This window comes from Peromyscus californicus, unplaced genomic scaffold, assembly GCF_007827085.1.
Source record: "Peromyscus californicus insignis strain IS unplaced genomic scaffold, ASM782708v3 Scaffold_7__1_contigs__length_154581171, whole genome shotgun sequence".
Taxonomy (NCBI): domain Eukaryota; kingdom Metazoa; phylum Chordata; class Mammalia; order Rodentia; family Cricetidae; genus Peromyscus; species Peromyscus californicus.
Window position 1 is genome coordinate 35,725,185 of NW_026294595.1, and position 14,902 is coordinate 35,740,086.

A 14,902-nucleotide genomic window follows, 5' to 3' on the forward strand; every position below is an offset into this window, starting at 1 on the left:
GTGGGACAATTTACACAGCCTTGGTGCAGGGAGGAGGGGCCTGGACCTGCCTCAACTGAATGTACCAGGCTCTACTGTCTCCCCACGGGAGGCCTTGCCTTGGAGGAGGTGGGAAGGGGGGTTGGGATGGGGGGAGAAGACTGGAGAGGTGGGAGGGTGGAGGGGTGGGGATCTCTTGTTGGTATGTAAAACGAATAGAAAATTTCTTAATAAAAAATACTTAAAATTTAAAAAAAGAATAATCTTAATTCTAGTACTAATTAGTTGAATAATCAGATTACTGCCTCACTTTTCTAACCTGCTAATTGGGACCATGAAACCTATGCTGCTGCCTTATAATGTGGCTAGAAAGAGGTCACAGGACAGTGGTGGTATCAGTCCAATGGCGAGTCAGGGACTACAGGGCTCTTGATTCTGTTTCAGAGCATTTGGAGAATGCTTAGCTGGGTCTGGCAGCTAGTAATTGGGGAAAGGCCAAAAATATATTAAAGTTCACGTGTAGGAAGCACCCAGAGGAGGCGGAGGAACAAAGGTAGGAGGGTGGCATTGCTCTAGAGTGCCCAAGTTGAAAAGAGAACACCGGAGAGGGAACTGACATCTGAGGACCCTGCCGGGGGTCAGGCCTTCTGAGGAGCAGCCCTGGCTTCTTGGTAGTATATAGAGAGAGTGAGGGACACAGAAGGCTGCTTCCACAATAGTGAGACAACTGCAGAGTGGACCGAGAAACAGTGCCATTTGGAAAGGATTGTCATCATGAAGTAGGGCTGGGGCTGCTGACTGAGCAGGATGCAGACTAGCAGACATGCTGCTTTCTCCTGCCCCGCAGGCTTCCTCTAGTCATCTCTCATGTCATAGCGAAGTAGGTGGACTTAGCTCTAGCCCAAACCTCACAAACCAGCACATAAAAAGGGTAGGCAACAGTATCTTCCCATCAGGTACAATGCCCATGGAAGAGAATTTGGGGGGAATCCACCTGAGTTTTCTTACAGATCTTCAGAAATAAAACATCTCCCCAGGGCTGTTGAGATGAGACTCAGAAGGGCTTGGCCACCAAGGCTGACAACCTGAGTTTGAGTTGATACCTAAGACTTACATGGGAAGAGGCAACAGATTCCTCCAGATTGTCCTCAGACCTCCACATGCACATGGTGACACATGGCCATCCACATACACACCCATACACCCACAACATTTTTTTTTAACACATCTCCTTGATCTAACCATCAAGGGGTCTGTTCTGAAAACAATCTGAGAAAAATAAATGTGTTCTCCCCGCAGAGCTCTGCAGCTAGAGAAAGTGGCCCAGTGTCAGTGAGGGGGGAAGTCACCTTGGAGGACTGATCTGTGGCCAGAGGGTCAACTCTGACCTTAGAATTAAATATTCAGTCCTGGTTCAGCAACAGGACCCCCTTAGGACCTCAGCTTCCTGATTGGACACGGAGGTGAATCCACACTGACCTGCTTTCCCAGAGGGCTGTTAGGTTTCTTCTCACCTCATGCATCAATGATTCACTAAACCAATACAAATCTCAGGCTGGAGAGATGGCTAAGAGCCCTGGCTGCTCTGCCAGACAACCTGGGTTTAAATCCCAGTACCTGCATGGTGACTCAATCCTTTGAAACTCCACTCACAGGGAATATGACATAATCTTCAGGTCTCCACAGCACACATGTGGTTATAGACACAGATGCAGACAAAACACTTCTATACATCAAGTAATAAAAAAAATCTTAATTTTTTTTTTAAATCTTGAGTTTAAAATTCAAATTCAGGGGCCAGTGAGTTGACTCAGAAAGTAAAGGTGCCTGCCACCAAGACTAACAGCTAGAGCTTCATCTCTGAGGCCCACCCAGAGGAAAAGAAGTGATTCCCACAGATTGTCCTCCACACATGCACTATGGCACATGCATATCCCTAAAACAAATCCAAAGATGACAGACAGACAGACACATGAGAGATACATATATAGATACAGATACATAGATAAATATATAGATGTACTTTTTAAAAGAAAATTCAAAATCGTTAGGGGGGAAATCAGACGGAATCAAAAATTGCTTCCAAATAAGCCATTCTAAGACCCGAATAGAACATACTAGTCTACAAAAGTAGATTGGAAGCAGCCAGGCTCAGTGGGTGAGTACCAAACGACATCACTGTTTATCATCCAAGTCCAGGTTGCAATGTAAGTGACCTACATTTATAGCTCACACTTAGCAGGTGAGAACTGAGACCTTTCCTGCTCCAGGAGAATGGCAAGTCATTTAAACCACCCTTTACTTATTCTTCCCCTGCCCTTTGTTTCTTTGTTTTCCTGAAATGCGTGTACAACACCTACTAGAATGACTGAAAGTGGAACAGAAAATCCCAAGGAACTGGTGACAATGTAGAACAAACAGAACACGGATGAGAATACACACCGAACAGCCCTATTAATAGATCAGTAGCATCTATTTACCGGACTCCTTCATCTGGTGACCCCACTCTTTCCCACACAGGTGAAGTATGTGTCTACTTGTACTATGCTTATAACAACTGAATATGCCCTACGCTGTTGATGGTCAGGAGAGCAGCATTGTGGCTGAGGAACAAGATGTGAGCAGGAAAGCGTCTTCCTGGAGCTGACAATATCCTGCTGCCCAATGGGGTTCTGTGCCCCTGGTTGCCAACAATTCATAAACATTTGTTTACATTCATTAAACTGCATACATTTTTGTAAGTAGTCAAAATCTTAATAAAAATAAAGCGATTCTATTTAACTTCTGAGTATACAGGTAAAAGAATCGAAAGCAAGAACTCAAAAAGATACATGTCTACTGGTATTCATGGTAGCTGTCTTTCGGCCATTCAATAGCCAAAAGTTGGGAGTTTTTGGCAATAGATGCACAGATAAACAAGATGTTGTATATACACACACAGAATATTATTTTGCCTGAAAAAAAGAAGTTCAGACATATGCTATATGGATAAGACTTGAATTTGCTGTGGTAAGTAAAGTAAGTCAATTTTCACTAAAGAACAAATACTGCATGATCCCACTTATGTGAAGAAGATGAAGTGGTCAGATTCATGGAGAGGGAAAGCCGCATGATGATGCAGGATGATGTCAGGGATGACGGGGAGAGGAGAATGAGGAAGTTAGTATTCAATAGATACAGAGTTCTGTCACGAGATGGGACAAGCTCTATGGACGGACTGTGGAAATGATGACCTAACTGTAGATGTGCTGAATGTCTCTGATCTGCATACGTTAAGATAGGAAATTTTATGCAGTGTGTAACTTGAATTAAAATGTCCATTTTCACCTAAAACAAGTTGAATGTGATTTTACTATATGCCTCATAAATGTATGCTAACAAAGTTACTAACCACCCACAGAGGACCTTCAGGAGTCCCCACCCCCTTTTGTGGCTTACTCGAAATCCTACCTTCCAGGCTGTTGTAGACAGAAAAGTGAAGGGCAGACTGCCAAGCACTGTGGTGTATAAGGCTCTGTACCCACTGGGACCCTGCACTGTACAACAGCTGTCCTCCTTTTCAGAGTCACAGCCCCGGGTGGGAAGGGCAAGTAGAGAGGTCTGTACATACTTTAAATTCAGGAGGCTGAGGAAAAGAACCCCAGTATAAAAGAACAGGGGAATCTCAAATTCAAACTGTGAGTTAGCCCCTTAGATACCCAGATTCCTTACTCCCCTCAAAAAGCAAATTCAATTTTCAAATTAGATTTGTGTCTCTACTACTCCCCAAAGAAAGCACATTAGATTGCACAGATCTTTTCCATACATTAAAAAAAATTCACCATTTGACTTGAAAACAGTTTATTTAATTTATACAAATAACTACTAAATACAAAAAGTAGATTAAAACAAAATAGTTATTTTTTTTTCTGGCAGAGTTTAAATGCACATAATGGATAATTCCGAAGAAGATGCATTTTCCCCCCACAGCGTTTGGGACTAAAATTCTACTGAAATCTTTGCTTCTAAATCAGTAATATATTGGGTGGTGTCGCATGGGTAATGACTAAATACGTTCTGCATACGAACTGAAAAGAAAGTTACAGTCTACACACATAAAAAAATGTGAAGCACTTAAAATGTGAATTTAACTGATAATAAAAGAAAATGTCCATTTCAGAGTCTAGTGTTAAAAACATTTCAGTAATAAAATCATAAGACCACATAAAAATAAGCTTTAACATATGCATGAAGCAGTTTTGTAAAAACTGCTAAGTGCACAAGTAATAAATAATTTGCAAAGTTGTGTATAAACAATTCCTAATGTTTGCATCGTTGTAAACATCAGCACGTGTGTAAAATGCAGCAGAGCCTAACATTACATTTTTTGTTTCGCCAAATTGAATTCCTATTATCCAAAGACAGACCAGTGGAATACGCAGCCGATGTTTTGGCAAGTTGGGTCTTTAAAATTAAGGGTAACAGTGCAAGTAAGGAATGCACAGAATTCCTAGTGCAACACAGAAGAGTAGTGCAGCCAATATTGCTGATTAAGAATTCACCACCTCCTTGAGTTTCCCGTGGGGAGTGTCTAGGAGACCCGTGAAAGATATGCAAAGCCACTGTCTTAATGCCCAGATCTCTTGCAGGATCTCTCTGTGTTCCTCCAGTCCCCTCCCTTTACGACCGTCTCTGCCCACCATTAGTCTCTGTGGTGGGAACCGTTCGCCACGTGCCCAGGTCACAGTTTTTGAGCGAGGTTAGGGTGGTTTCGGGGTCTCCCCGGAACATGGCTGGGAAAGACATCTGCTTTTGTCAAAGCAGCCACTTCGGGAGGGAGACCGATGGTTCTGTTCCGACAACTGGTCAGGCCAGCATTAGGTCCCAGCTGGACAATGACAGTGTTGACTCTTCCTTCTTGACACCGTGAAAAATGTCAACAGTCAGTTTTTAATTTGTCTAGGGAATTATCGATTTTGGTCAAAGTCTTTTTGATACGCAGAGCTGTGAGTCTTGCAGATGGATTCTGATACCAGCATTCTTTCATCAGCTTCGCCAGAGATGTTAATGTCTGAGGAGAGAAAAGAAACATCACACAAACTGGCTTTTTAGTGGTCCTGGAGACTGGACAGATACTGTGTCAAACTGTTCTGAAGAACCTTGCAGGTCTTGAGAAGCTGGTCATGCTATAGTCATCTTCTTTAAGCAAGCACTCAAGGCCTTAGCCACCAATGAAGAAGCCATTTGGCGTTCCATGAACTTCTTTTGGACTCCTATTACTACCAGCTTACTTGATCAGGCAAATACCACGGGCCCAGTCAGAGACCTTGGATTTTATGGCTGCTAAAGGGAATGTTACTAACCCAGAGATAAGAGTGGAATCTTAGGAGTGGTCTTGGATGTGCTACTACTTATGAACAACATTTCAGGCTCCACAGCATGGAGCAGCCTGCTTCTAGAATCTCAGATGTAAGCAGAGATGGTCAAGAGTTAATCACCATCACTCAATCTCTTGGTTTACACATACCACTGCCACTTTAGGGCAATGGTATGAGTGATTTCGTTCTCGACACTGGTCACACATGGACACTCACGTCATTCATTAGCAACATCTACCAGATGATACAATTAAGCTCTAGGAACCTACATAAAACTGTGTAAGCAGAGAATAGATGCACCACGTACATGCTAAGAGCCAGGAAGCTAACACTTGTTGGGATAAACTCTAAAACTAACAACAGAGTGTGCTTACTGGGTCTGAGAACCATCTGTTGGGTATGTTTGGCCTCTGTTGATCCACACAGACAACTTTCCTCATATCTTCAAAACTTGGGTCATTGGGAACGACATCATAGAATGGCGGCTTATAATCTTCCACTATACCTGTGTACAACAAGATGAAAATTATGTGGGTTAGCAGGAGAGTGCACATCCCCCCTGGGTTTCACTGCTCTGTGTCACTGTCATGAGTTATATGGTGACAGGATAAAGTACCAGTCACCTCTCGCCTATGTCAAGGCAACTTTGAAAGCCACAGGCAGGTCCTAAAATAAGTTGAGAATAAAGCAATAAATATATAACCTGCAGGAAATCAGAAGCATAAGACAAAGGCTCAAAGTCCTCTCGTGAGATTGCAAGTACTAACAAACTCCTCCAACAGTGTCTACAAAGAGCTCACAACCATCTGTAATTTCCATTCCCGGGATCCCACACCCTCTTCTGCCCTCCATGGGCATCACACACACACACACACACACACACACACACACACACACACACACACACGTAGGCAAAATACTCATACACACAAAATTAAATTTAAAAAATTTTTTAAAAGTATCTGCAAACATCTAGAGGTTAAAAAAACAAATCAAGACCATCACCCAAATCACCTTTTTATTATAAAATTATTTTGTCAAAAAACTCATTGCTTTCAAAGTAATCCCTCCCCTTAGGGGCATGCAAATAATGTGAGCTGAGGTCCTCATTTCTCCAGTCACTCACACTACACACAGGCATGTCCTCAAACTACCAGACAGACAAGCATCTGTTTGGTGGCTCCTACAGTTACTATCACTACCTGTCTTCTAACAAAGACGATGAATTCCACAAAGCAATTGAAAACTTCCTCATATGGACTTAGCGAAGTGACCGTCCTCTTCCAGCCAGGAAGCCAGGGAAATTACTGCTTGGTTTCCCTCATCAACAATGTGGTCAGTGACTAACTCGGCTGCTGGCCCTTTTCCTTTGTGCATGTAACTCAGTTCTATTCCTAGATACACAGGGGCTGTTGCAGAGGACAGAAGGAGGCTGGGAGTAAAAGGTATAATTAAGCTTTTCCAGTTTTTACAAGCCCCCTAAAAAAGCTTCAATCCCCTTTTCATTTGTCACAGAGGTTAGTGAGAATCCACTAGTACCAATTTCACATAAATACAAACCACTTATGCAGAATATCAGAGAATGAGGAGCATCTGCTCTAGAAATAGTACATGGTTTCTAAACCTCACAAACTCCAGAGTTTATTTTTAAAATGGAAACTAGTCAAAATTGTATCTTAAAAATTCTAGTTGACACTTGGTTAATTCTAAATAACATCCACGTTGTATAACTGCATCTGCGATGTGGATCCAAATTAAAACCTTTCTGGGCAAACAGCAATTGCTCTTAATAGGCATAAACCATTGCTCACAGGAGGCGGCTACAACCGTCTCCAAATCTTACCTACTTCTCTTGTAAGGATCCCTGCAAACATTCAAACAAAAAATGTCTTCACTCTTCAGTACTTGGAGAAACCACCCCAAACACAACTGAACAGCAAGCGAAAAAAGAACTTCCATCTTTCGTGGGGCCACATTCATTCACAGGAAACAGAAAGCAAGATGCTATTCACCATCTCTCCATGTATCCATGGGGATACATTTGGTAGGCTGGCTTAATTCTTTAAAAATGTAACATAATCACCGGCTATCTGGGGTAAGTTGTTTAGTTCGCCACAGCAAAAAGGTTCAGGAAACTCTCTCTCTCTCTCTCTCTCTCTCTCTCTCTCTCTCTCTCTCTCTCTCTCTCTCTCTCTCTCTCTCTCTCTCACACACACACACACACACACACACACACAAATCAAACATAAGTGTATATTTAAAACACAAGACATAGCCCAATGGTGCACATTGCTATACAAAACCCTAGTCCCCTTGTGTTTCTATGTTTCATAGCTTGACCTTATTAAATGTTGTCATGTGTTAACAAAAGGAATTGAGGTTTTCAAACAAAGAGCACTTAATTCATTGTAAATTGTAAATGGAACACTGTCATGCCTCTCTTTCTTCAGCCATTGGCTCAGACTCACGATTTCCATCTGACTCTGGCTATGCTCCTCAAAAAAAAAAAAAAAAACCTCTGGGATTAAACTGCAGCATTCTTTTGGAGGAAACTCACTTTGGTCAAGAAAAGTCATTTTTTTTTCTATTGGCCAAAAGTGCTTTACATCTATTATGAATGGAATGCTGTGTTAAATGCCAAGGAAAATCAGCCATCTAGTACAACACAGCACAAGTATCTCTGTTACCCTTAGATAATATAAGTCTTGTACGAAAGTAGCTCAAAACTGTTGTTTGTTGGTATGTCTGTGTGCATATGTATGTGTTCATGTGGTGTGGAGGGGAGGGGTGTTTGTACTGAGTTAGAAGTCAACCCCAGGCAACATTATTTGGGTGCCATCTACCTTTTTGTTTTGTTTTGTTTTATTTGAGACAGGGTCTCTCACTGGCCGGAAGCTTGATCAGTGGACTAGGCTGGCTGGATAGCAGACTCCAGAGACATCCTGGTCTCCCCAGCACTGGGATTACAAACAGGCCACCAGGCCCAACTTCTCTACGTAGCTTCCTGGGATTGAACTCAGGTCCTCACGCAAGCACTGCACTGTCTCCCCAGCTCCCTCAACCTTTCACACCACTATTTACTTTTACTTGGAAGGCAGAAATTCTCTCATGTTTATGTGTTAGCTCCTCAATTGATTCAATAGTCATTTGATCCCCTTCACTGTGTTCTAGAGACTGAGCCCAGAGGTAGGGATACAGAAATGAAAAAGATGTAGTACTAGTGATGAATGACAAAATAATGGGGAAAACCCTTTGAGAAGAGAATCATCAATGAATATTAGAGACAGGAGCAATGGGATTGCTCGAGCTCAGAGCAAGAGACACTGTGTGGTTTCCTAAGTAGTTTCTAGAAACTCAGTGTCATGGATGCAAAGAAGTTCCAGAACCCAGGGCCTGGCAGGGGGGAGGGGGGCAAGGATGAGTCAGAGCAGGGGCCAGGAAAAGAAAAACTACCAAGGAGAGGGTATTTTCCAGATGGAAGGGGTTTATGGAGGAAGGAGAAGAATTAGAAAGAGCCTCCCACACTGGAGAGATGAGAGGAGTCCCCTGTGAGTGGAACTGGTGTACGTGGTAGGAAGAAAGGAGAAGGCCAGGGTGGTGGGTGGGCTGTGCATTCAGAATGTGCAATGCCTTAAGTTGCCAGATACAGACGGACTGACTTACAGCTGTTTCTCACCTTCTGTCTGAATGTGACAATCTGCTTGGCCGAGCAAAAAGGTGAACTGTAAGTCCCACAGAGGCAGCACTGGGTGAGCTTTGCCAAACCCTGAGCCAGCAGAGAGGATACCAAGAATTGAGGAAAACAAGTAAAAGTACAGGCCTCTAATCCCAGCACTCTGGAGGCAGAGGCAGCCGATCTACACAGTGAGACCCCGTCTCAAAACAAACAATAAGAACAGATACACAAAATACAAACAGCAAACGCTAAGAGGGATTCAGAGAAGAGGTGACATCAGTCAAAGAAAGAACAGTCAGCCAGTCAGCCGTGGCCTTCCCATTAAGGCTGCTGCTGACTCAAAGGGACACGGGAAAGAAGTCAGAGAGATTATTCATAACTTCTTCCCCCACAGCTTTGAGCATGTGCAATTCATTTGTATAATTGGTGTTGGTGTGTTGTGGCCCTGCCCCACCCCGGGGGTGCATATGTCTAATGGAAACTTTTCCGTTCTTTGGGGCAAATCTATCTTTCCCAACATTCCCTAGCGCTAATATGCTGCATGCTCAGCTCTCATGCCATAGTTTTACCAGTCTTTAAAATACACATCAAAAGATCAGGTGCAAATCCACAACAACACCCACAACACATCAGTACAGCTGTGTCCCAAAACAAGCGCTCCCTGGAGACGCTGTCCTGGAGGCCTTAGACCACGCCCACACAGAGGGTAGTCTGCAGAGTTTATCTGGTTCACATAGCCAGGTCCAGGTCACTCTGGGCTACCAAAGTGAGACAGTGAGAAGGGAGGGAGGGAGGGAAGGGATGAGGGAGAGAGGGGGAGAGGGGGAGAGGGGAGGTGAGAGAAAGAGGAGGGAAGGAGGGGCGGGGAGCCAAGGAGAGAAGAGGAGAAGAGAAGAGGGAAGGGAAGGGGAGGGGAGGAGAGGGGAGGACAGGAGAGGAGAAGAGAGGAGGGAAGGGAAGGGGAGGGGAGGAGAGAGTCACTATGAAGCAAAAAAAATTACACGACACTGGTAGAAGTTGCATTTGGAAAAGCAAAAGAAAAAAATCATGAAAGAGTATGTATATGGATGAATCCTGGTATGACAAGGTTCACAGAAGGACATTCAGTATTTGTGTTACTTTATCTACCATGCCTCACAGCACAATGTCAAAATAATTTAATACCATGGCACATATAAAAGATGACTAACGCGTACATGGATAAGGCTAGTCGTACAGAAGGATGCTAGCCCTGGCCCTCTCAGCCCTGCCTCATGCCAAATAAGCAAGGAAGAAGTTTTGGATCCAGAGCTCTAAGGATCTCTCCATTGTAGTTAGTGGATTGTGGCCCTGAGTCTTGGAGACAGGGGACCAGGAACCCACAGCCGAGAGTTCTGAAGGCAGGCAGGGGAAGCCTGTGACGGCTGTGCCATCACCCATCGCCTCCCCTGCAACTCATGGCATATGGAACCATGTGCACCGAAAACGAAACCCAGTCTCGTGGAGGTCAGAAGCAAAAGTCAACAGCCTATAATAGAGTACTACATAGTCAGGCATGGCTAAAATATTAAGCAATATTATCTTAAGATGTCAGAGGGGGCAGGGGAGAGTCTAAGATAGCTTCACGGCCACTCCCCAGCAGGAGCTGCCTATCCCATTCTCAGACCTAGAGAGACAGAAGCACCACAGAGCTGGAGCATCTTGGAACTGTGGAAGCCTCTTGAGCAGAGGAGCCATGGACTAAAGGCTGGCACTGTGACAAAAGATGCAAATATTTGTCTTAGAGGAAGTAAGGAGGACACCAAACAGCTTCTCATAAAGTTCTGATGCCTCTGAGTTATTTCAGCATGAGGCCAACGGATGGTCCTCCTCTGCTTAGTAACTCCGAATCGGGGATATGAAATTCCAGGAAACCAAAAGAACAAAAATAATCCTTCCTCCAACCTCACCTCCACTATGCCCAGTCACTTCCCCAAAGGTCAAAATGAACGACTAAATAAAAACTTTCAAATTAGTTTAACAAATATGAACATTCTCCCTAGACCGATTCATCTGTTCAAACCTTAGTCTGCACGGAGGTGGTGAATTCACATCATGAAGCATGCTGGACATCCAGTGTTGTCATGGCTCCCATCCACGAGCCATTGTGCTTAGGAACAGAAGCCCATGCGGCTCTCTGGCAAACTCAAGGACTCATTAGAAGGAGCTTCCCAAACTACACGTGCCAAACATACGTTCACTCTAACAAGTGTTTCCCAGTCCCCACCCCATGAGAGATGCAGCTTGGCCAGCAAAGATATTTTTTTTCTCTGTGATACAATCGTTTCTGGCACATCTGAACACGGATTTATCACAAAATAATTAAAGTCAGGAAAATAAGAGTGTTCCCCCGGAGCCTTCCCATAGGCAGGGAAATGGGAAACACATGTAACACAGGAGAGGAAGACAGGGAGAGGTGGGAAAGATCTGGAAGCTCCTGGAAACCTCCTATTTCCAATAGAAAGGAGCCAGGAAATGGCAGCCAATGTACTCCCTACGCAGCAGGCAAATAATAGCTACCTCATTGACATGGTCTCGTTTACCACCATGACCTTTGCAAGTTGGTACTACCATCAATATTTTTCCAATGGTGAAACCAATCTAAACGATAGTGTCATAGTATAATATGAGAGCTGGGATATTATTGATTCTCCCATCCCAGCGAGCCCAGAACCAGAGACGGGGCTCTAGGGGCTCCACCTACATAGGCCTCTGTGTATCCTGCCTGAGAGTCCTGGTTCCAGGCATTGGAAAACAGAGACAAACACACAACAGGAAGCTATGAAGCCACCCAAGGCCACAGAGGCACATCACTTTGCCCTCTAGGTGACAGACGCTTGCTGGCGTTGTTCCCTCTGCCTTCTCGGGAAGTCTCTAGTCAGACGTGCATATTCAAAATCTGGACATCACATTCTCCAACTTGGAACCCCTAATTTGGAATTCTGGGGCTGAAGCCCAGGGGTGTCTCAGCAAGAGCTGGCATTGATTCTGATGCCTACTCCAGCCTTCATTGGTTCTCCAGGCAAAGCCCTGCCTTTAGTTCATACAGAAACCCACACAGGAAAGGGGGGAACACCCTGTTCTTCCCTAACAATTCCAAATTCAGTGTCAAAGTAACACCACCAATAAATTCCAAAGGATCCTACTGAGAAATTCTTGACCGTGAAAATGGACTGAAGACTCATTTCCTATACAGAAACAGCATGAGGTTTATTACTAGTAGGAAATAAATGTAAAATTCCAATAAAAGTACAAAATATGACATATTTTTATGCTCATGGTTCACTTGAGGATCACTGCTCCAACAGAACTATATGGTCATCAATTTTTATAATAGACTCTGAAATTCAAAGGATATATAATTATAACAACCCGACTTAATATGAGATGTTCATATATTTAAATGAGGTAGATTTTATACACAATAATTTCAAAAATATATATTATTTTAATGATAGTTCCTAAAGGTGGTAAGAAAGTGAAACAGGAACATTGTACCCTGGGGTGAAGGAAATTTTGTAAATTAGGACAACCCTTATGGAAAGTAATTTGGCAATGTGTGCCAAGCCATAAAAACATCCATATTCTGACCTATTAAGTCCACTTCTTAAGATGAGGAATTAAATTCCCCAGATGAAAAGTTACATGCACAAAAATGTCTACTACAGGCTTCAAATGGGAGACACAGGATGTCTAACAACCTGGGAATGGTTACATTAATAAACTATCACGTGACCATCTAAAATAACAGTGGAGATTAAGAGTCGCACACAAGAAAGATGATAACAAGCGCATTTAAACAGAGTAGCCCTGGAGAAGGGAACGGGGAACACTAATGTGCGAGTGAGGGGAGGGGAGCAGTGGGTCTCCTGCTTTTCTTTCTTCTCACTTTTCCTGTCTGGGGCTAGCAGTAGTTAAAATAAAACAGGTTTTCAAGAAGCATTGATTAGTTTAAAGCCTGAGTTAAGACAAACGTGTGTGTATGTGTGTGTGTGTGTGTGTGTGTGTGTGTGTATGTGTGTGTGTGTGTGAATGTTCATGGGAGAAGAGGGACCAGAGAAAAAGGAAATGATCGAGTGAGTCATTGCCAGAAAGTAACATTTGCTTTAACATGACAGACAAGATACCCTTATTGCCCCTTAAAAAAAAAATCACATCACAGAACAGAAGCTCAACCCACAGAAGCTTGGGAAATAGCTAGACGCCTAAACCATGATGCAAAGAAGAGACTAATAAATCACAAAAACAACCAAAACATTCTCCCGTCTCCTCCCAGTCAGTTTTTTTGCTTTTTTTTCTTCCCCCAAATAGCCTTAATCACAGGATCTAGCAAGCAAACTAACATTTGTTTGGCTGAATTTTAAGCAGATGACTCTAACTTCAAACTGACTACTATTAATCACAGCTGATCTTTCAAGCCATTTGGGTTGATGCCTGTGACACACACAAGGCACATCGGTGACACATTCTTACAAAGCCCACACCACACATTCCTGCCTAGCAGCCTGATTGGCTCCGGGCTGCACATCCGAAGCTGGTAACCAGCTACTGTGCTGGCCTACTGACACCAGCTTCCTCTTCCTGGGAGAAGTTCCCTACCACACTGCTTATTCTAGTACCAAAAAATGATCTTATTAAGACAGACTAAGCTAGTTGGCAGTAGTGGCTCATGCCTTTAATCCCAGCACTCAGAAGGCAGAGGCAGATGGATCACTGTGAGTTCAAGGCCAGTCTGGTCTACAGAGTGAGTTCCAGGACAGCCAGGACTACACAGAGAAACCCTGTCTCCAAACAAACAAACAATCAAAAAGCCTGAGCGGAATCTGACACTTCCCCCGTCAGTTCCAAGGCACTCACGAATGACTGGGGAGAGGTGAGGACATAAAGTCCGTGTGCAATCTCGGGCAAAGTTCAGAACTTTATAAACCAGCTAGGCAATCTCTCTGTCGCAAACTGCTCTCGAGAGCTTTGATGGCACTAACTGAAAGGCGGTGGATTGGGAAATAATTACCAGAAAATGTCCGTGGCTCCCTAAAAAAGAACTGTCAAGTTACAGTCCACAGATGTTTAATCTGAAGTACTTGCCATAATGTCCTTAGAGGGTATGCTCAAAACGGGCACACTGACATCACAGAAAACCCGATCATGAAGGCATACTAACTCTAGCTATTGCCTACTGAAACTGTATCAAATTACTCAACTCCGTTTCCTCCACAGACCATCTTAATCTCTGTTACTCACAAAAATTATAGCTACTCCACAAATCTCAGTCCTTAGAAAAAACTGCCAGTGAGTGGATGGCGGATGTAGCAGATTTAGATTCCATGTCTTATTTCTAGAAGACTTCAGAACTGGGATCCCAGTGGTTCACAGGAGGGTAAAATGGCTTTTGGAAACTGAATAAAACTCGAAACATCACCAGGCGGCCGTGGCACACGCCTTTAATCCCAGCACTCGGGAGGCAGAGCCAGGAGGATCTCTCTGAGTTTGAGGCTAGCCTGGTCTACAGAGCGAGATCCAGGACAGGCACCAAAACTACATGGAGAAACCTTGTCTAAAAAAAACTTGAAACATCATTTCCGTCTCTTTTTATGGGATAATTTCAGAGATATATTTTCTAGATATATGAAGTTCATCCAGTTGATTCAAGGGATTCTGCTATGAAGATCATTCCGTGTTGTTAGGACATGCCTAAGCAGACAGAATAAAAATTAGTGCTTCCTAAAGTAATACAAAGTTTCATTATGTGAGGTTCACTTAAGTACCCAGTGGACATGAGGGGGAGCGGGCTGTGAGAGGGACAGGCCAAAACAGGTGACAAGTAGGTCAAGCCTGGGAGGGCACACCTTGAATCCTAGCACCTGGGAGGAGA

At 43.6% G+C, this 14,902-nt stretch overlaps 1 protein-coding gene across 2 annotated transcripts in view; it reads right to left on the bottom strand.

Annotated features, from left to right (window-relative positions):
- Positions 1–3,802: 3,802 nt before the first annotated feature.
- Acvr1 (activin A receptor type 1) overlaps positions 3,803–14,902 on the bottom strand; it is a 123,026-nt gene continuing 111,926 nt past the window's right edge. For both annotated transcript variants that reach the window (XM_052724249.1, XM_052724250.1), the window contains exons 10-11: positions 5,711–5,841; positions 3,803–5,029 (exon numbers count right to left, since the gene is read on the bottom strand). In XM_052724249.1, coding sequence (XP_052580209.1) covers positions 4,895–5,029; positions 5,711–5,841 — 266 coding nt within the window. In that variant the 3' untranslated portion in view covers positions 3,803–4,894. The remainder of the gene's footprint in view (positions 5,030–5,710; positions 5,842–14,902) is intronic.